The 21,410-nt window shown below is 42.5% G+C and overlaps 1 protein-coding gene across 3 annotated transcripts in view; it reads left to right on the plus strand.

Moving 5' to 3' along the window:
• The window catches only part of MEIS3 (Meis homeobox 3), a 79,388-nt gene that overhangs the window by 39,704 nt on the left and 18,274 nt on the right, over positions 1–21,410 (plus strand). For all 3 annotated transcript variants that reach the window (XM_073641628.1, XM_073641630.1, XM_073641629.1), the window contains exons 4-6: positions 238–288; positions 13,197–13,247; positions 18,628–18,777. In XM_073641628.1, the coding sequence (XP_073497729.1) occupies positions 238–288; positions 13,197–13,247; positions 18,628–18,777 (252 nt within the window). The remainder of the gene's footprint in view (positions 1–237; positions 289–13,196; positions 13,248–18,627; positions 18,778–21,410) is intronic.

Genomic DNA, 21,410 nt, shown 5'->3' on the forward strand with positions numbered 1-21,410 from the left:
GAGCGCTGATGTTTTATGGATGGCGAAACTGAAAAGGTTTAGGACATAAAAGCGAAGGATGCTGTCAGGAGGCCGTGGTGGAGGCTTCTCCTGGGAAGCGCCAGGCAGGAAGATCAACAGTTTAATAGATTATTGGGGATTAAAACGCAAAGTTTATCTGGAGTAGGACTGACGGGGGATGAACGCCGCGCCGGCCTGACAGCTCCTAATAACCTGCCTTCTGCTTCATGTCTCCAGGTCAGAACAGAAAAACCTTTATTCTCATCCAACCCCGAGCTGGACAATCTGGTAAGCTGTGCCAAAAACTGTTTTTCAATCGTATTGATCTGTCGCAATATGAATTTTAAAAGAGTACTCCCCCCTCTCACCCCCCCATAAGTGCAAAGCTGCTGATGCTACTCATGCCTTATTATAACACTACAGTATAACTCTCCCTAACTGGAAATGGCTGATAACTGGAAGCAATAGATTGCAGTTTTACCCATTTACAAACATGAGACAACCTTCCTACTAACCTATACGTCTGAGTATACACTTCCCTGACCTATACTTCTGAGTATACACCTCCCTGACCTATACTTCTGAGTATATACCTCCCTGACCTATACTTCTGAGTATACACCTCCCTGACCTATACTTCTGAGTATACACCTCTCTGACCTATACTTCTGAGTATACACCTCCCTGACCTATACTTCTGAGTATACATCTCCCTGACCTATACTTCTGAGTATATACCTCCCTGACCTATACTTCTGAGTATACACCTCTCTGACCTATACTTCTGAGTATACACCTCCCTGACCTATACTTCTGAGTATACACCTCCCGGACCTATACTTCTGAGTATACACCTCCCGGACCTATACTTCTGAGTATATACCTCCCTGACCTATACTTCTGAGTATACACTTCCCTGACCTATACTTCTGAGTATACACTTCACTGACCTATACTTCTGAGTATACACTTCCCTGACCTATACTTCTGAGTATTCACCTCCCGGACCTATACTTCTGAGTATACACCTCCCTGACCTATACTTCTGAGTATACATCTCCCTGACCTATACTTCTGAGTATACACCTCCCTGACCTATACTTCTGAGTATACATATCCCTGACCTATACTTCTGAGTATACACTTCCCTGACCTATACTTCTGAGTATACACTTCCCTGACCTATACTTCTGAGTATACACCTCCCTGACCTATACTTCTGAGTATATACCTCCCTGACCTATACTTCTGAGTATACACCTCTCTGACCTATACTTCTGAGTATTCACCTCCCGGACCTATACTTCTGAGTATATACCTCCCTGACCTATACTTCTGAGTATTCACCTCCCGGACCTATACTTCTGAGTATACACCTCCGTGACCTATACTTCTGAGTATACACCTCCCTGACCTATACTTCTGAGTATACACCTCCCTGACCTATACTTCTGAGTATATACCTCCCTGACCTATACTTCTGAGTATACACTTCCCTGACCTATACTTCTGAGTATACACTTCCCTGACCTATACTTCTGAGTATACACCTCCCTGACCTATACTTCTGAGTATTCACCTCCCGGACCTATACTTCTGAGTATACATCTCCCTGACCTATACTTCTGAGTATATACCTCCCTGACCTATACTTCTGAGTATACACCTCCCTGACCTATACTTCTGAGTATACACCTCCCTGACCTATACTTCTGAGTATATACCTCCCTGACCTATACTTCTGAGTATATACTTCCCTGACCTATACTTCTGAGTATATACCTCCCTGACCTATACTTCTGAGTATTCACCTCCCGGACCTATACTTCTGAGTATACACCTCCCTGACCTATACTTCTGAGTATTCACCTCCCGGACCTATACTTCTGAGTATACACTTCCCTGACCTATACTTCTGAGTATACACTTCACTGACCTATACTTCTGAGTATACACTTCCCTGACTTATACTTCTGAGTATTCACCTCCCGGACCTATACTTCTGAGTATACACTTCCCTGACCTATACTTCTGAGTATACACTTCCCTGACCTATACTTCTGAGTATACACCTCCCTGACCTATACTTCTGAGTATACACCTCCCTGACCTATACTTCTGAGTATACATATCCCTGACCTATACTTCTGAGTATACACTTCCCTGACCTATACTTCTGAGTATACCCTTCCCTGACCTATACTTCTGAGTATACACCTCCCTGACCTATACTTCTGAGTATACACCTCCCTGACCTATACTTCTGAGTATTCACCTCCGTGACCTATACTTCTGAGTATACACCTCCGTGACCTATACTTCTGAGTATACACCTCCCTGACCTATACTTCTGAGTATACACCTCCCTGACCTATACTTCTGAGTATATACCTCCCTGACCTATACTTCTGAGTATATACTTCCCTGACCTATACTTCTGAGTATATACCTCCCTGACCTATACTTCTGAGTATTCACCTCCCGGACCTATACTTCTGAGTATACACCTCACTGACCTATACTTCTGAGTATTCACCTCCCGGACCTATACTTCTGAGTATACACTTCCCTGACCTATACTTCTGAGTATACACTTCACTGACCTATACTTCTGAGTATACACTTCCCTGACCTATACTTCTGAGTATTCACCTCCCGGACCTATACTTCTGAGTATACACCTCCCTGACCTATACTTGTGAGTATACACCTCCCTGACCTATACTTCTGAGTATACATCTCCCTGACCTGTACTTCTGAGTATACACCTCCCTGACCTATACTTCTGAGTATACATATCCCTGACCTATACTTCTGAGTATACACTTCCCTGACCTATACTTCTGAGTATACACTTCCCTGACCTATACTTCTGAGTATACACCTCCCTGACCTATACTTCTGAGTATACACCTCCGTGACCTATACTTCTGAGTATACACCTCCGTGACCTATACTTCTGAGTATACACCTCCCTGACCTATACTTCTGAGTATACACCTCCCTGACCTATACTTCTGAGTATATACCTCCCTGACCTATACTTCTGAGTATACACCTCTCTGACCTATACTTCTGAGTATACAACTCCCTGACCTATACTTCTGAGTATATACCTCCCTGACCTATACTTCCGAGTATACACCTCCCGGACCTATACTTCTGAGTATACACCTCCCGGACCTATACTTCTGAGTATATACCTCCCTGACCTATACTTCTGAGTATACACTTCCCTGACCTATACTTCTGAGTATACACCTCCCTGACCTATACTTCTGAATATTCACCTCCCGGACCTATACTTCTGAGTATACATTTCCCTGACCTATACTTTTGAGTATACACTGCCCTGACCTATACTTCTGAGTATACACCTCCATGACCTATACTTCTGAGTATACACCTCCCTGTCCAATACTTCTGAGTATATACCTCCCTGACCTATACTTCTGAGTATATACCTCCCTGACCTATACTTCTGAGTATACACCTCCCTGACCTATACTTCTGAGTATACACCTCCCTGACCTATACTTCTGAGTATACACTTCCCTGACCTATACTTCTGAGTATACACCTCCCTGACCTATACTTCTGAGTATACACCTCCCTGACCTATACTTCTGAGTATTCACCTCCGTGACCTATACTTCTGAGTATACACCTCCATGACCTATACTTCTGAGTATACACCTCCCTGACCTATACTTCTGAGTATACACCTCCCTGACCTATACTTCTGAGTATATACCTCCCTGACCTATACTTCTGAGTATATACTTCCCTGACCTATACTTCTGAGTATATACCTCCCTGACCTATACTTCTGAGTATTCACCTCCCGGACCTATACTTCTGAGTATACACCTCACTGACCTATACTTCTGAGTATTCACCTCCCGGACCTATACTTCTGAGTATACACTTCCCTGACCTATACTTCTGAGTATACACTTCACTGACCTATACTTCTGAGTATACACTTCCCTGACCTATACTTCTGAGTATTCACCTCCCGGACCTATACTTCTGAGTATACACCTCCCTGACCTATACTTCTGAGTATACACCTCCCTGACCTATACTTCTGAGTATACATCTCCCTGACCTGTACTTCTGAGTATACACCTCCCTGACCTATACTTCTGAGTATACATATCCCTGACCTATACTTCTGAGTATACACTTCCCTGACCTATACTTCTGAGTATACACTTCCCTGACCTATACTTCTGAGTATACACCTCCCTGACCTATACTTCTGAGTATACACCTCCGTGACCTATACTTCTGAGTATACACCTCCGTGACCTATACTTCTGAGTATACACCTCCCTGACCTATACTTCTGAGTATACACCTCCCTGACCTATACTTCTGAGTATATACCTCCCTGACCTATACTTCTGAGTATACACCTCTCTGACCTATACTTCTGAGTATACAACTCCCTGACCTATACTTCTGAGTATATACCTCCCTGACCTATACTTCCGAGTATACACCTCCCGGACCTATACTTCTGAGTATACACCTCCCGGACCTATACTTCTGAGTATATACCTCCCTGACCTATACTTCTGAGTATACACTTCCCTGACCTATACTTCTGAGTATACACCTCCCTGACCTATACTTCTGAATATTCACCTCCCGGACCTATACTTCTGAGTATACATTTCCCTGACCTATACTTTTGAGTATACACTGCCCTGACCTATACTTCTGAGTATACACCTCCATGACCTATACTTCTGAGTATACACCTCCCTGTCCAATACTTCTGAGTATATACCTCCCTGACCTATACTTCTGAGTATACACCTCCCTGACCTATACTTCTGAGTATATACCTCCCTGACCTATACTTCTGAGTATACACCTCCGTGACCTATACTTCTGAGTATACACCTCCCTGACCTATACTTCTGAGTATACACTTCCCTGACCTATACTTCTGAGTATATACCTCCCTGACCTATACTTCTGAGTATACACCTCCGTGACCTATACTTCTGAGTATACACCTCCCTGACCTATACTTCTGAGTATATACCTCCCTGACCTATACTTCTGAGTATATACCTCCCTGACCTATACTTCTGAGTATTCACCTCCCGGACCTATACTTCTGAGTATACACCTCCCTGACCTATACTTCTGAGTATTCACCTCCCGGACCTATACTTCTGAGTATACACTTCCCTGACCTATACTTCTGAGTATACACTTCCCTGACCTATACTTCTGAGTATACACTTCCCTGACCTATACTTCTGAGTATACACCTCCCTGACCTATACTTCTGAGTATTCACCTCCGGACCTATACTTCTGAGTATACACCTCCCTGACTTATACTTCTGAGTATATACCTCCCTGACCTATACTTCTGAGTATACACTTCCCTGACCTATACTTCTGAGTATACACCTCCCTGACCTATACTTCCGAGTATACACCTCCCTGACCTATACTTCCGAGTATATACATCCCTGACCTATACTTCTGAGTATACACCTCCGTGACCTATACTTCTGAGTATATACCTCCCTGACCTATACTTCTGAGTATACTCCTCCCTGACCTATACTTCTGAGTATACACCTCCCTGACCTATACTTCTGAGTATACACCTCCCTGTCCAATACTTCTGAGTATATACCTCCCTGACCTATACTTCTGAGTATACTCCTCCCTGACCTATACTTCTGAGTATATACCTCCCTGACCTATACTTCTGAGTATACACCTCCGTGACCTATACTTCTGAGTATACACCTCCCTGACCTATACTTCTGAGTATATACCTCCCTGACCTATACTTCTGAGTATATACCTCCCTGACCTATACTTCTGAGTATTCACCTCCCGGACCTATACTTCTGAGTATACACCTCCCTGACCTATACTTCTGAGTATTCACCTCCCGGACCTATACTTCTGAGTATACACCTCCCTGACCTATACTTCTGAGTATATACCTCCCTGACCTATACTTCTGAGTATATACCTCCCTGACCTATACTTCTGAGTATACACTTCCCTGACCTATACTTCTGAGTATACACTTCCCTGGCCTATACTTCTGAGTATACACCTCCCTGACCTATACTTCTGAGTATTCACCTCCCTGACCTATACTTCTGAGTATACACTTCCCTGACCTATACTTCTGAGTATACACCTCCCTGACCTATACTTCCGAGTATACACCTCCCTGACCTATACTTCCGAGTATATACATCCCTGACCTATACTTCTGAGTATACACCTCCCTGACCTATACTTCTGAGTATTCACCTCCCTGACCTATACTTCTGAGTATACACTTCCCTGACCTATACTTCTGAGTATACACCTCCCTGACCTATACTTCCGAGTATACACCTCCCTGACCTATACTTCCGAGTATATACATCCCTGACCTATACTTCTGAGTATACACCTCCGTGACCTATACTTCTGAGTATATACCTCCCTGACCTATACTTCTGAGTATACACTTCCCTGACCTATACTTCTGAGTATTCACCTCCCGGACCTATACTTCTGAGTATACACTTCCCTGACCTATACTTCTGAGTATACACTTCACTGACCTATACTTCTGAGTATACACTTCCCTGACCTATACTTCTGAGTATTCACCTCCCGGACCTATACTTTTATTATTATTATTATTATTATTTATTATTATAGCGCCATTTATTCCATGGCGCTTTACATGTGATAGGGATATACATAACTATACTTCTGAGTATACACCTCCCTGACCTATACTTCTGAGTATACACCTCCCTGACCTATACTTCTGAGTATACATCTCCCTGACCTATACTTCTGAGTATACACCTCCCTGACCTATACTTCTGAGTATACATATCCCTGACCTATACTTCTGAGTATACACTTCCCTGACCTATACTTCTGAGTATACACTTCCCTGACCTATACTTCTGAGTATACACCTCCCTGACCTATACTTCTGAGTATACACCTCCGTGACCTATACTTCTGAGTATACACCTCCGTGACCTATACTTCTGAGTATACACCTCCCTGACCTATACTTCTGAGTATACACCTCCCTGACCTATACTTCTGAGTATATACCTCCCTGACCTATACTTCTGAGTATACACCTCTCTGACCTATACTTCTGAGTATACAACTCCCTGACCTATACTTCTGAGTATATACCTCCCTGACCTATACTTCCGAGTATACACCTCCCCGACCTATACTTCTGAGTATACACCTCCCGGACCTATACTTCTGAGTATATACCTCCCTGACCTATACTTCTGAGTATACACTTCCCTGACCTATACTTCTGAGTATACACCTCCCTGACCTATACTTCTGAATATTCACCTCCCGGACCTATACTTCTGAGTATACATTTCCCTGACCTATACTTTTGAGTATACACTGCCCTGACCTATACTTCTGAGTATACACCTCCATGACCTATACTTCTGAGTATACACCTCCCTGTCCAATACTTCTGAGTATATACCTCCCTGACCTATACTTCTGAGTATACTCCTCCCTGACCTATACTTCTGAGTATACACCTCCCTGACCTATACTTCTGAGTATATACCTCCCTGACCTATACTTCTGAGTATACACCTCCGTGACCTATACTTCTGAGTATACACCTCCCTGACCTATACTTCTGAGTATACACTTCCCTGACCTATACTTCTGAGTATACACCTCCCTGACCTATACTTCTGAGTATACACCTCCCTGACCTATACTTCTGAGTATACACCTCCCTGTCCAATACTTCTGAGTATATACCTCCCTGACCTATACTTCTGAGTATACTCCTCCCTGACCTATACTTCTGAGTATATACCTCCCTGACCTATACTTCTGAGTATATACCTCCCTGACCTATACTTCTGAGTATATACCTCCCTGACCTATACTTCTGAGTATATACCTCCCTGACCTATACTTCTGAGTATACACCTCCGTGACCTATACTTCTGAGTATACACCTCCCTGACCTATACTTCTGAGTATATACCTCCCTGACCTATACTTCTGAGTATATACCTCCCTGACCTATACTTCTGAGTATTCACCTCCCGGACCTATACTTCTGAGTATACACCTCCCTGACCTATACTTCTGAGTATTCACCTCCCGGACCTATACTTCTGAGTATACACTTCCCTGACCTATACTTCTGAGTATACACTTCCCTGACCTATACTTCTGAGTATACACTTCCCTGACCTATACTTCTGAGTATACACCTCCCTGACCTATACTTCTGAGTATTCACCTCCCGGACCTATACTTCTGAGTATACACCTCCCTGACCTATACTTCTGAGTATATACCTCCCTGACCTATACTTCTGAGTATACACTTCCCTGACCTATACTTCTGAGTATACACCTCCCTGACCTATACTTCCGAGTATACACCTCCCTGACCTATACTTCCGAGTATATACATCCCTGACCTATACTTCTGAGTATACACCTCCGTGACCTATACTTCTGAGTATATACCTCCCTGACCTATACTTCTGAGTATACTCCTCCCTGACCTATACTTCTGAGTATACACCTCCCTGACCTATACTTCTGAGTATACACCTCCCTGTCCAATACTTCTGAGTATATACCTCCCTGACCTATACTTCTGAGTATACTCCTCCCTGACCTATACTTCTGAGTATATACCTCCCTGACCTATACTTCTGAGTATACACCTCCGTGACCTATACTTCTGAGTATACACCTCCCTGACCTATACTTCTGAGTATATACCTCCCTGACCTATACTTCTGAGTATATACCTCCCTGACCTATACTTCTGAGTATTCACCTCCCGGACCTATACTTCTGAGTATACACCTCCCTGACCTATACTTCTGAGTATTCACCTCCCGGACCTATACTTCTGAGTATACACCTCCCTGACCTATACTTCTGAGTATATACCTCCCTGACCTATACTTCTGAGTATATACCTCCCTGACCTATACTTCTGAGTATACACTTCCCTGACCTATACTTCTGAGTATACACTTCCCTGGCCTATACTTCTGAGTATACACCTCCCTGACCTATACTTCTGAGTATTCACCTCCCTGACCTATACTTCTGAGTATACACTTCCCTGACCTATACTTCTGAGTATACACCTCCCTGACCTATACTTCCGAGTATACACCTCCCTGACCTATACTTCCGAGTATATACATCCCTGACCTATACTTCTGAGTATACACCTCCGTGACCTATACTTCTGAGTATATACCTCCCTGACCTATACTTCTGAGTATACTCCTCCCTGACCTATACTTCTGAGTATACACCTCCCTGACCTATACTTCTGAGTATACACCTCCCTGTCCAATACTTCTGAGTATATACCTCCCTGACCTATACTTCTGAGTATACTCCTCCCTGACCTATACTTCTGAGTATATACCTCCCTGACCTATACTTCTGAGTATACACCTCCGTGACCTATACTTCTGAGTATACACCTCCCTGACCTATACTTCTGAGTATATACCTCCCTGACCTATACTTCTGAGTATATACCTCCCTGACCTATACTTCTGAGTATTCACCTCCTGGACCTATACTTCTGAGTATACACCTCCCTGACCTATACTTCTGAGTATTCACCTCCCGGACCTATACTTCTGAGTATACACCTCCCTGACCTATACTTCTGAGTATATACCTCCCTGACCTATACTTCTGAGTATATACCTCCCTGACCTATACTTCTGAGTATACACTTCCCTGACCTATACTTCTGAGTATACACTTCCCTGGCCTATACTTCTGAGTATACACCTCCCTGACCTATACTTCTGAGTATTCACCTCCCAGACCTATACTTCTGAGTATACACCTCCCTGACCTATACTTCTGAGTATATACCTCCCTGACCTATACTTCTGAGTATACACTTCCCTGACCTATACTTCTGAGTATACACCTCCCTGACCTATACTTCCGAGTATACACCTCCCTGACCTATACTTCTGAGTATATACCTCCCTGACCTATACTTCTGAGTATACACCTCCGTGACCTATACTTCTGAGTATACACCTCCCTGTCCAATACTTCTGAGTATATACCTCCCTGACCTATACTTCTGAGTATACTCCTCCCTGACCTATACTTCTGAGTATACACCTCCCTGACCTATACTTCTGAGTATATACCTCCCTGACCTATACTTCTGAGTCTACACCTCCGTGACCTATACTTCTGAGTATACACCTCCCTGACCTATACTTCTGAGTATATACCTCCCTGACCTATACTTCTGAGTATATACCTCCCTGACCTATACTTCTGAGTATTCACCTCCCGGACCTATTCTTCTGAGTATACACCTCCCTGACCTATACTTCTGAGTATTCACCTCCCGGACCTATACTTCTGAGTATACACCTCCCTGACCTATACTTCTGAGTATATACCTCCCTGACCTATACTTCTGAGTATATACCTCCCTGACCTATACTTCTGAGTATATACCTCCCTGACCTATACTTCTGAGTATTCACCTCCCTGACCTATACTTCTGAGTATTCACCTCCCGGACCTATACTTCTGAGTATACACTTCCCTGACCTATTCTTCTGAGTATACACTTCCCTGACCTATACTTCTGAGTATACACCTCCCTGACCTATACTTCTGAGTATTCACCTCCCGGACCTATACTTCTGAGTATACACCTCCCTGACCTATACTTCTGAGTATACACCTCCCTGACCTATACTTCTGAGTATACACCTCCCTGACCTATACTTCTGAGTATACACTTCCCTGACCTATACTTCTGAGTATACACCTCCCTGACCTATACTTCTGAGTATACACCTCCCTGACCTATACTTCTGAGTATACACCTCCCTGACCTATACTTCTGAGTATATACCTCCCTGACCTATACTTCTGAGTATATACCTCCCGGACCTATACTTCTGAGTATACACCTCCCTGACCTATACTTCTGAGTATACACCTCCCTGACCTATACTTCTGAGTATACACCTCCCTGACCTATACTTCTGAGTATATACCTCCCTGACCTATACTTCTGAGTATACACTTCCCTGACCTATACTTCTGAGTATACACCTCCCTGACCTATACTTCTGAGTATACACCTCCCTGACCTATACTTCTGAGTATACACCTCCCTGACCTATACTTCTGAGTATATACCTCCCTGACCTATACTTCTGAGTATACACTTCCCTGACCTATACTTCTGAGTATATACCTCCCTGACCTATACTTCTGAGTATACACTTCCCTGACCTATACTTCTGAGTATACACCTCCCTGACCTATACTTCTGAGTATACACCTCCCTGACCTATACTTCTGAGTATACACCTCCCTGACCTATACTTCTGAGTATACACCTCCCTGACCTATACTTCTGAGTATGCACCTCCCTGACCTATACTTCTGAGTATACACCTCTCTGACCTATACTTCTGAGTATATACCTCCCTGACCTATACTTCTGAGTATACACTTCCCTGGCCTATACTTCTGAGTATACACCTCCCTGACCTATACATCTGAGTATACACCTCCCTGACCTATACTTCTGAGTATACACCTCCCTGACCTATACTTCTGAGTATATACCTCCCTGACCTATACTTCTGAGTATACACCTCCCTGACCTATACTTCTGAGTATACACTTCCCTGACCTATACTTCTGAGTATACACCTCCCTGACCTATACTTCTGAGTATACACCTCTCTGACCTATACTTCTGAGTATATACCTCCCTGACCTATACTTCTGAGTATACACCTTCCTCTGACCCATATTTCAGAGTATATACCTTCCTGACTTATACTTCCAAGTATAAACTTTCCCCTGACTTGTACTTCCTCTCACTGTCATCTAAGTCTACTGAGTCTACACCTTCCTGACCTGAGTACATAACTTCCTGACCTATACATCTGAGTATACACCATCCTGATCTATTCTTCCGAGTACAGATCTTCCTGACCTATACTTCTGAGTATACCCTTTCCTGACACATATTTCTTAGCATACACCTTCCTCTCTCCTAAGCTCTTGAGTATATACCTTCCTGACCTGATTATACAACTTCCTAACCTATTCTTCCCTGCATACACCTTCTTCATCTATACGTCTGCGTATACACCTTTCTAACCTATTCTTCTGAATATACACCTTCCTGACCTATACTTCTGAGTATACACCTCCCTGACCTATACTTCTGAGTATACACCTCCCTGACCTATACTTCCGAGTATACACCTCCCTGACCTATACTTCTGAGTATACAGGTGCATCTCACTAAATTAGAATATCATCAAAAAGTTAATTTATTTCAGTTCTTCAATACAAAAAGTGAAGCTCCTATATTATGTAGAGTCATAACAAACAGAGTGATCTATTTCAAGTGTTTATTTCTGTTATTGTTGATGATTATGGCTTACAGCCAATGAAAACACAAAAGTCATTATCTCAGTAAATTAAAATAATTAACAAAAAAGACCTGCAAAAGCTTCCTAAGCATTTAAAAAGGTCCCTTAGCCTGTTTCAGTAGGCTCCACAATCATGGGGAAAACTGCTGACCTGACAAATGTCCAGAAGGCAGTCATTGACACACTCCACAAGGTCCCAGAGTCTGGAGGAAGAGTGGAGAGGCCACAATCCAAAGTATTGAGGCCATTTACTGAACAGACATTTCAGTAGGATAACATTTTGGATTTTAAAAACCTTTTTCAAGCTGTTGTTATAAAGTATTCTAATTTACTGAGATAATGACTTTTGTGTTTTCATTGGCTGTAAGCCATAATCATCAACATTAACAGAAATAAACACTTGAAATAGATCACTCTGTCTGTAATGACTCTATATAATATATGAGTTTCACTTTTTGTACTGAAGAACTGAAATAAATTTACTTTTTAGTGATATTCTAATTTAGTGAGATGCACCTGTACACCTTCCTGACCTATACTTCTGGGTATACACAATGCACAGAGTCTAATATATGAGTGATATCCAGCATGTACCATGCTGGCAGTTGTAGTTCTATAACCGCTAAAGAGCCACAGGTTGGCATCCACTGATATAGACTGTAAGTAGAGTCAAAATTAATTCTGATTTATTTTTTTATTTCTAGATGATCCAAGCAATCCAGGTTTTGAGATTTCACCTATTAGAACTAGAAAAGGTAAGTCCAACAATGCAAAGTTTTTTGTTATTTTTGGAAATGGTGACTGCTAATTATTGCTGTACAATGTGTATCCCTTTAAGAACCCCAATAGTGAAAAACATAAGATTGCTGGTTGCAACAGGGGCATCGACTCGTCTGATCCTTTCCATTTAGTGGAGGACCGGAGTTAGAGAACCATAGACTTCTATGGTGCTCTGTTTTTGGGACTAACAACTTGCAGAAGGGTTGGGTGTTACATCTGTAAAATGGGTGCAAAAGGGGAATATTTTTTTGATGCCTGAAGGCGCCGCTCCTTTAGGATACTTTCCACTGTGTCTATTGATAGATATTAGAGATTAGAAATTTGTTACAAATCAAATTTGTGTTGAATTTTATGAAATTTTAACAATTTGTGATTTGATTTGCAAAAAAAAAAATTAACCCTAGGTTATTACATTACGTGCGATACCGAAGTCAATCAGTTTATCTTAGCCTGTATAAAAGCCAAGGAAGGGAATGCAGCAGCCAATATTATGGCGAACCTGGATAGTGGAAGGATGTCACAGCTTAGCTATAGCAAAAGCCATCAAATACTGAATAAACATTACAGAATTACAGATAGTGTGTGACAGCTCAGTAGTAATAAACACCTACCCATAGCCAGATACTTTGATATTACTAAGGCTGTAGAGATGGAAAGTGGTTGGTTACAGTCCTAGGAGACTGCAGAGTATTCAACATGTTTTTTCAGTGAATTGGAGGCTTTGGATGTTTTTTTTTCAATTTGATGACTTTCTTATGAGCATTCTGTTTAGTGACTTTTAACCATTGAGCTTCTTGTTTATGGTTGGATATTACGAATTAGATCACCCACAGCAATGGCGGCAAATAAAATATAAGGCTCTAGATCGTGAGCTCTGCAGGTCAGACTGTGTAGTATAGCACCTGCTAAATCCTCCCTCGTTCAGTGTATACTGCAAGGGTTGTACATAAACACATTAAGGTCCATTGGATATTTAGGTCAACTGCTAAACAGTGCATGTAGTTTTCTGTCTATTTTACACGGATGGATGCGAGGTGCAGTAATGAGCTGTCCATGTAAAGATGAGGAGACACACCAGGGCATGCTGTGCATGCCTGCAGGCAGGAAAAGGTTAATTGTACAGTAAAAAAAAAAAAAAAATACTCCACCCCTCCCCTCCATCCCTTATGGAGAATCCCTTCAGCCTTTGGATGAGCACAGTTGGCACATACCACTTTGAGAAGCTGGGGAGGGGGGTGAGAGATGAAAGGCGCTACTTCAGAACTGCCCCTCTGGTTTGATAAGCTAATGAGCTCATTAAAGGATACAAGAGGCGCTGGTGGTTTGTAACCAGATAATCCTCTTGTTAATGTGGTAATTAACCCTTTGATTCCCTTTGCTGGCCTGCTGGGGAATCAAGAAGGATTAAAGAAACAGGCCTGGGGGGTTGTAGATGCGGGAGGTAAGAGCTATGCCTTTTTAAAAATGATAGCCCCATCTCGTAGGGTCACCTTCCAGCCGGGTTACCTGTTGGCAAGAAGACTGCTCCCTTAATAAATCCCAGTCCCGCGTCTTTTGCAGTCAGGAAGCCTTGTTTATTCTAGGAGGCCATGGCCTGGGTTTTTTCGTCAGACACTGGAATCACTTTCAGGGTTTTTTTTCTTAATTTTTCGAAATTGTGGCTTTTGGGTTGTGATATCAGGACTGTTAGACAATGGCAACTTTTAAGAGCATTGTTAACGCCAAGACACATCTAGTCTTCCTTCCATCTTCAAGCCCCATGCACCGTCTGAGGACAGGCCATCCCCCACATCAGTGTTCCCAAACTCCAGTCCTCTAGAGCCACCAACAGGTCATGTTTTCAGGATTTCCTTAGTATTGCCCAGGTGATAATTGCATCAACTGGACAGGCAAGAAGTCCATCACTTGGGCAATACTAAGGAAACCCTGAAAACATGACCTGTTGGTGGCTCTTGACGACCGGAGTTGGGGAACACTGCCCTACATACTTACCGAGGCTTTGTCGAATAGTCAGGCCATGGTTGGCTTATGGTAGGCTTATTGGCCACAGAACTGAGCTAGAAATTGTGATTGACAAAGAGATTTTGGGGCAGACTGAGGTCTTACCAACGGAATAATGACCACCGAACCCGTCAATTTAAGCATAACTGGATGACCATCAAATGTGGATGCCGGTATCCCGAGCCTTCACCAAAGAAGGGAGACTCTTGATGACCGGAGTTGGGGCACACTGCCCTACATACTGACCGAGGCTTTGTCGAATAGTCAGACCATGGTTGGCTCATGGTAGCTTATTGGCCACAGAACTGATCTAGAAATTGTGATCGGCCCAGAGGTTTTGGGGCAGACTGAGGTCTCACCAACAATATAATGTCCACCGAACCCGTCAATTTAGGCAGAACTGGATGACCATCTAATGTGGACGCGGGAATCCCGAGCCTCCACCAAAGAAGGGAGAGAGAAGGAATGGAATATTGGATTTGAACTTGGCCAATCCTTTTGTTTTCGAGGGACCATGGATATAATGGTGGCTTACACCAACGCAACCGGACACATGATCAAGTTCAATGGCGTCTGACAAACCATTGTTCCTTAAACCGATCTACACTCTTCCCCCTGTATGATCTCGGATTAGTATATGTGCAATGACCTTGTGACCCATAAACTTCTACAAGTGACCATTGAATAAAAATTTCAGACATTTTTTTCAGAAGATGATGATCTATCAGCTAGAACAATCACTGTTAAATTTCACCCAGTGATCGTTCGTTATGGTAGAAATATTCCTTTTTTATATACTTTTTATAGACTGATGTGTACGGGTTCCTTTAATCCCCTTTCCCTAGCATTCATGTGCGTGAAGGGGTCGGGAGAGATGGCCAACAGCATTTTAACGGTATGGCCAGGTTTTTATGTCTTGTCTGTTTTACAGAATACCATATTCTGTGTAAGGTTCTTGTCAACTGACTCGTTTAGAACGTGTGGGTGGCTCAGTGGTTAAGAGACTTGGGGCTCGATTCATCATGTACAAAAGACGCCTGAAAAGTTGCTCAAAATCCACTTGCAAGACTCCTTCTAATTTCAATTGTAAAACTTCTTTGCTGTTCATACGTTCAGGCTTTTGATCGTTTTTTTAATTACCCTCAGCTTTCTGAAAACACCAGGCGGTCAAAAGAAGTGACCTGACCATTCTTCAGGCTATGAAGCCACGCTATACTTTTCAATAGAAGTCAATGGGAAGGCCAAAAAAGCGCCCAGAAGACGCCTTGGTGACTTTTTGTGCGTTTTTTTCTAGCTTTTTTCTAAGCATTTTTGTCTCATAAAACAATCACGTTTTATTCTTTACTTAAAGGGGTATTCCCATCTCCAAGATCCTATCCCAATATGTAGTAGGTATAATAATAATAATATTAGCAAATACTTTCAATTAGAAATGTAGTATAGTTTTTCTGATTCACTGTCTCTTTTCTCGTGTGCAGGTATTGCAGGACCTTAGGTATCCATGGTTACAGCAACTAGCCAACTACCTGTCACTCTATCAGTGGTCATAAACATAGATACCTAAGGTCCCGCAATGCCTGCACATGAGGAAAGAGACATAGCGAATCAGAAGAACTATACTACATTTCTAATTGGAGGTATTTGCTAATATTATTACACCTACTACATATTGGGATAGGATCTTGGAGATGGGAATACCCCTTTAATGGATCTAATAAAAAAAATAAGAGAATCACCCGCAAAAACAAAAAAATGCTCAAAACATGCTTAAAAAAACATTTACAAAACTTTTCACAAAAAACGCTTCAATAGAAATGATAAAACAATCAAGGAATTGTTAGCAAAACACTTCAGAACAAAATGTAGGTTTTGGGATAGGTAGAGGGTTGGGGTGGAAATGGGAAGGGTTTATTTCTATTTAATTCTTTAATAAAAATTATCTGTTAAAAAATAAATGCTTCAGAACAAAAAAAAAAACATAGAAAACACCACGTAGAAGGAACGTTTCCTCAAGTGTTTTCAGCTTGGAAAACTTGTTTTTTTAGTGCTTCAAAACAGCGTATAGCATCGGGGAGTTTTTGGAGGAGTTTTTTTTTGTTTCCTGAATGGTTTTGTAAGGCTGTGTTCCCATGATGAGTATGTGAACATAGATTTTCTGCAGTATTCCTGCATCTATTCGATAAACTGTAGTGGTTTTTTTTTCATTGGTTTTTGACTGTGTTTTTGTAACTTGCATTTTTATTGTGTTTTTGATGCGGTGATTTTTGTCTCTTTTTGGTGTCATGTTTTAAACCCGGCTGCTTTGGTTTTGATGCTTTATTGATGCAGTCAGGTGCTGATTACATACTTTTTACTTGCGGATTTTCTGCTTCTAATGGAATTCTGTTGGGTAAAATCTGTACAGAAAACTCAGCGTACCCGCAAGAGAAATTGACTTGTTGTGGATTTTAAAAATGCACCGCAGGTCGGTTTACACCATGTAAAAAACAATAATAACTTATCCTAAGGCTACATGCACACAACATATTTTTGACATAGAGTTTTCCCAGGGCGAAGCCGCTTACAGGACAATGCCAAAGTATAGAAGAAGATTTGTAATTTATTTATTTATCCATGTGTGAAAAACCCTGACGACATTTCTTTTTGCGAAGGCGAAAAACACTGACGTCTGAACGAGGCCTAAGAATTCCGAAGCATTTTTGCAGCCTTCTGATTGAACAGTGCCCACTTTAGAGCGTTTAGAGACTTGGCGGGCACTTTATTTATTTATTTTTTCGGAAAGACTCTTTGTATAAACAGTAAAAGTGGGATAAATAAGAAGAGTTTTCCAAGCATTTTTGAAGCAATTTTTCAGGAGAATTAGCCCCAAAAATCTTGACCTAGGATGTGTTCACGTGGAGTTTTGGGTGTTTTTTTGCCGAGTTTTTGGAGACTAAAGAAGTTTTTTAGGAGGATATGGAGGGTTTCTTCTCCAGAAACTCAGCAAAAAGACTCCTTGTGAATTCAGCCCTAGGTGTAGAACTGAACCATCAGGTTTGTGCCACCTGATCAACAGGCCAGGTCTATCTGAAAGTGTCATCTTCTGGTGGTCCTGCCTAACTCCTCGAGTAGGGACGTATTAGGGCAGAGCAGATCGTGCCGCCTCTCCTCCTGGCCCAGCCGGTCTCTTTCTGCCCGTAGTGTTTCTGGAGTGGTGAAATGTTACCCGTGTGATCCCGAAGAAAGCCGCTAAGTGAGGGATTAGCTGATTAGGTGAAGAATGTGATCATAGCGTTTAACCCCGACTGTCATAAAATCCTGAGAGCTCTTGCGACTGATTATCACTTCTTGAAACCATCTTGTGCCTCCTTATAGGTTCACGACCTATGTGACAATTTCTGCCACCGATATATCACCTGTTTGAAAGGCAAGATGCCCATCGACCTGGTGATAGACGACCGCGACGGTTCCTCCAAATCAGACTTGGAAGATTTCACAGGATCCTGCACGAGTTTATCAGATCAGGTGAGGATGTTCTTGGGTGGATTTCTATAAGGGGGGCATCTGAGTAGACTCTATAACAGAAAAGCAGGAAATCTCTAGACTCTTCTTTAGGGCTTATTCACACTTCCGATTTTCTCATATGAGTGCTTGCTGTGGTTTTAACAGATAACACTCATACCTGCGATAGTCTACGGGGCCATTCTCACGCCCGAGACATGTCAAAGTCGGCAATGCAAATCAGTGAGTCCGTGAAAGAAGTGTGCCGCACTGACTCCGTTCCGATTTTCACGGTCAGAATGGAAAAGGTGGAGAAACTTTTTTTTTTATGTCTTCATGTACAAGAAAAATGGATGACACTTGGACCACACGCTAAACAGAATAATGGGTCTGTTTTTCTCGTACGCGATAAAATTGGACATGTGAATGAGCCTTTAGGCTTGGTCTACATGGCATCACATCTAAAATGATTTTCTATGGTGACCTCCTGCGACACATAGTCACAAATGTTTCCAACTTTTTGTTGGATTTTACATCTTTTTCTTTTTTTTTTTGCATGCAGCGATTTGACCATTTTTTATGGTAAAATCACAGTTCTAAAATAATCAGACATGTTGTACAGATCTTTTCTGAGAATCGCCGCTGTGTAGCCCCGGAATAAATGGGATCCATTCCTTTTTTTTGGGGGGGAAGAAATATATGGCACCTATCACGGGCCGAATATAAAGTCACCTGATCGCAGTCTTATTCGTATTCCTAGCATTGGCCGTCACTTTATTATGGCACTATACGTGCGTCTGTCGTTCTAGCGCCTGTTCGTTAAGGCGGTGGCGGGGGTGTAGACCCAGCAGAGAGACCCTCCACTGCATCTTTAATGAGGCACATCCCAAGACTGTTAATTGTGGGTTACGCTTTCCTCTAGATAACACCCGGCCGTTCTCTCGCCTCCTTCTTTACAAACTAATGCAGGCGGTGCATTTGCCTATACTGGACTGATGCATTTTTAATATTCCTTCAGGCTACAGAGCAGGCAGGGTGCAGAGCGAGGCCTCGCACTGAGTGCACTAATTCCAAATTCCAAGCAGCGGCCTATTGTGTGCCTGTCACCCCCCACGCGCGCCATCCACGCCTAACCCCTTCCTCACCACAGGCTGCAATGTTAAAAAGGGCTCATTAATTATACCTCCTGCCTCTAGTGGGCGCTCAACGTTTCCAAATATTCATCGCAGGATGAAATCATAGAGGGTGAGGAGGGTGCAGGAAGCAGAATTGCACCGTCAGGACCCATTCAGACAGGCAGACTGTAGCCGTAAAACGACCACTGATCGGTCGTTTAATAACTCATTTAGTCAGTCGACTGCACTTCCATGCCAGTAAGATGTTGGTCAGTATGATCCATTCTGTGTGCACTCGGCAGCACATCACCAGCTGACACAAAAGACGATGTGCTGCCGAGAACGACGATCAGAAGAGTATTTACGGCAGATTTCACTGCACCAAAAAACAGTAAAAAAAGACACTGCGTAAAATACCTGTGTTTTTGATGCGGTTTTTACTTTTATTTGCATAGGTGAAAAATGCTGCAAGAATTCACATGCTGCAGACTTAAAAAAAGAAAACGGTAGGAAATAAAATAAGCAGCATGTGCATATTTCAGAAATCTGATTCCCTTTGCTGGTACTGTAACGTGTAGCGGAAAACATAAAGGGGGTGATCAAACCCTTAATCATCTCACCCGACGGACAAGCCCTAAATCATCTCACCCGAAGAACAAGCCCTAAATCATCTCACCCGATGAACAAGCCCTAAATCATCTCACCCGAAGAACAAGCCCTAAATCATCTCACCCGCCCGAACAAGCCCTAAATCATCTCACCCGATGAACAAGCCCTAAATCATCTCACCCGACGAACAAACATTTTTAGCTCATTTGTTAGGCGATTGCCGGCCAAAGAAAACCAGTAAAAGCTCGTTCTTGATTTATCACCTTGTCTCAATGAGCGCTTACATCAGTTTTATGCCACTTTGAGATTTATTTGAGATTTAGATCGTTATCCTCACTACCATCCCCCAGTGGTAGTTATGGGTATTACATTGCAACTTAACTATCACCCTTTTGTAGCCTCGGCTGTTGTGGGTTGATGTGCACTTACTGTATGATGCGCAGGGTTTTCTGTGACCTGGAAGAATTTCCTTTAAAGAGGTTATACCTCAATAATAGCAGGTGACATCCCTTTAAATATTAAATGTCGTCCTATCTCCACTAGTGATAGTGATAAATGAGTGCGCCTATAAGCGGTGGCATTTGGTGTCATGGTACTGTGTTTTCAGACCGTAACGCCAGAGGCCATCTTGTCCGTTAGATGGCATGGATCCCTCCCCTAGCCCCCCCTGGTGTTCATATTAAATTATTGCACCAAGGAAAATAAATGCAAATGTGACATTTTTTTTTGCAGACACCAGGGGCTATATTGTGCATCACGGCTGACCTTGCTTTTACAAATGCGTTCTTCACAACAGTGGATTTGGTGTAGGGACCGACCCAGGAAATACGTGGTTGAGATTTGTACATCGCTGTCGGAAACGCTGACCTATTCGCCAGGTCACTGTCATTAGCGCATGCTAATGTTAGGAGGGACTGATCCGTAAAACAATCG

Source organism: Phyllobates terribilis, unplaced genomic scaffold, assembly GCF_046119375.1.
Source record: "Phyllobates terribilis strain yellow unplaced genomic scaffold, ASM4611937v1 Scaffold_7__3_contigs__length_470593459, whole genome shotgun sequence".
Classification (NCBI taxonomy): domain Eukaryota; kingdom Metazoa; phylum Chordata; class Amphibia; order Anura; family Dendrobatidae; genus Phyllobates; species Phyllobates terribilis.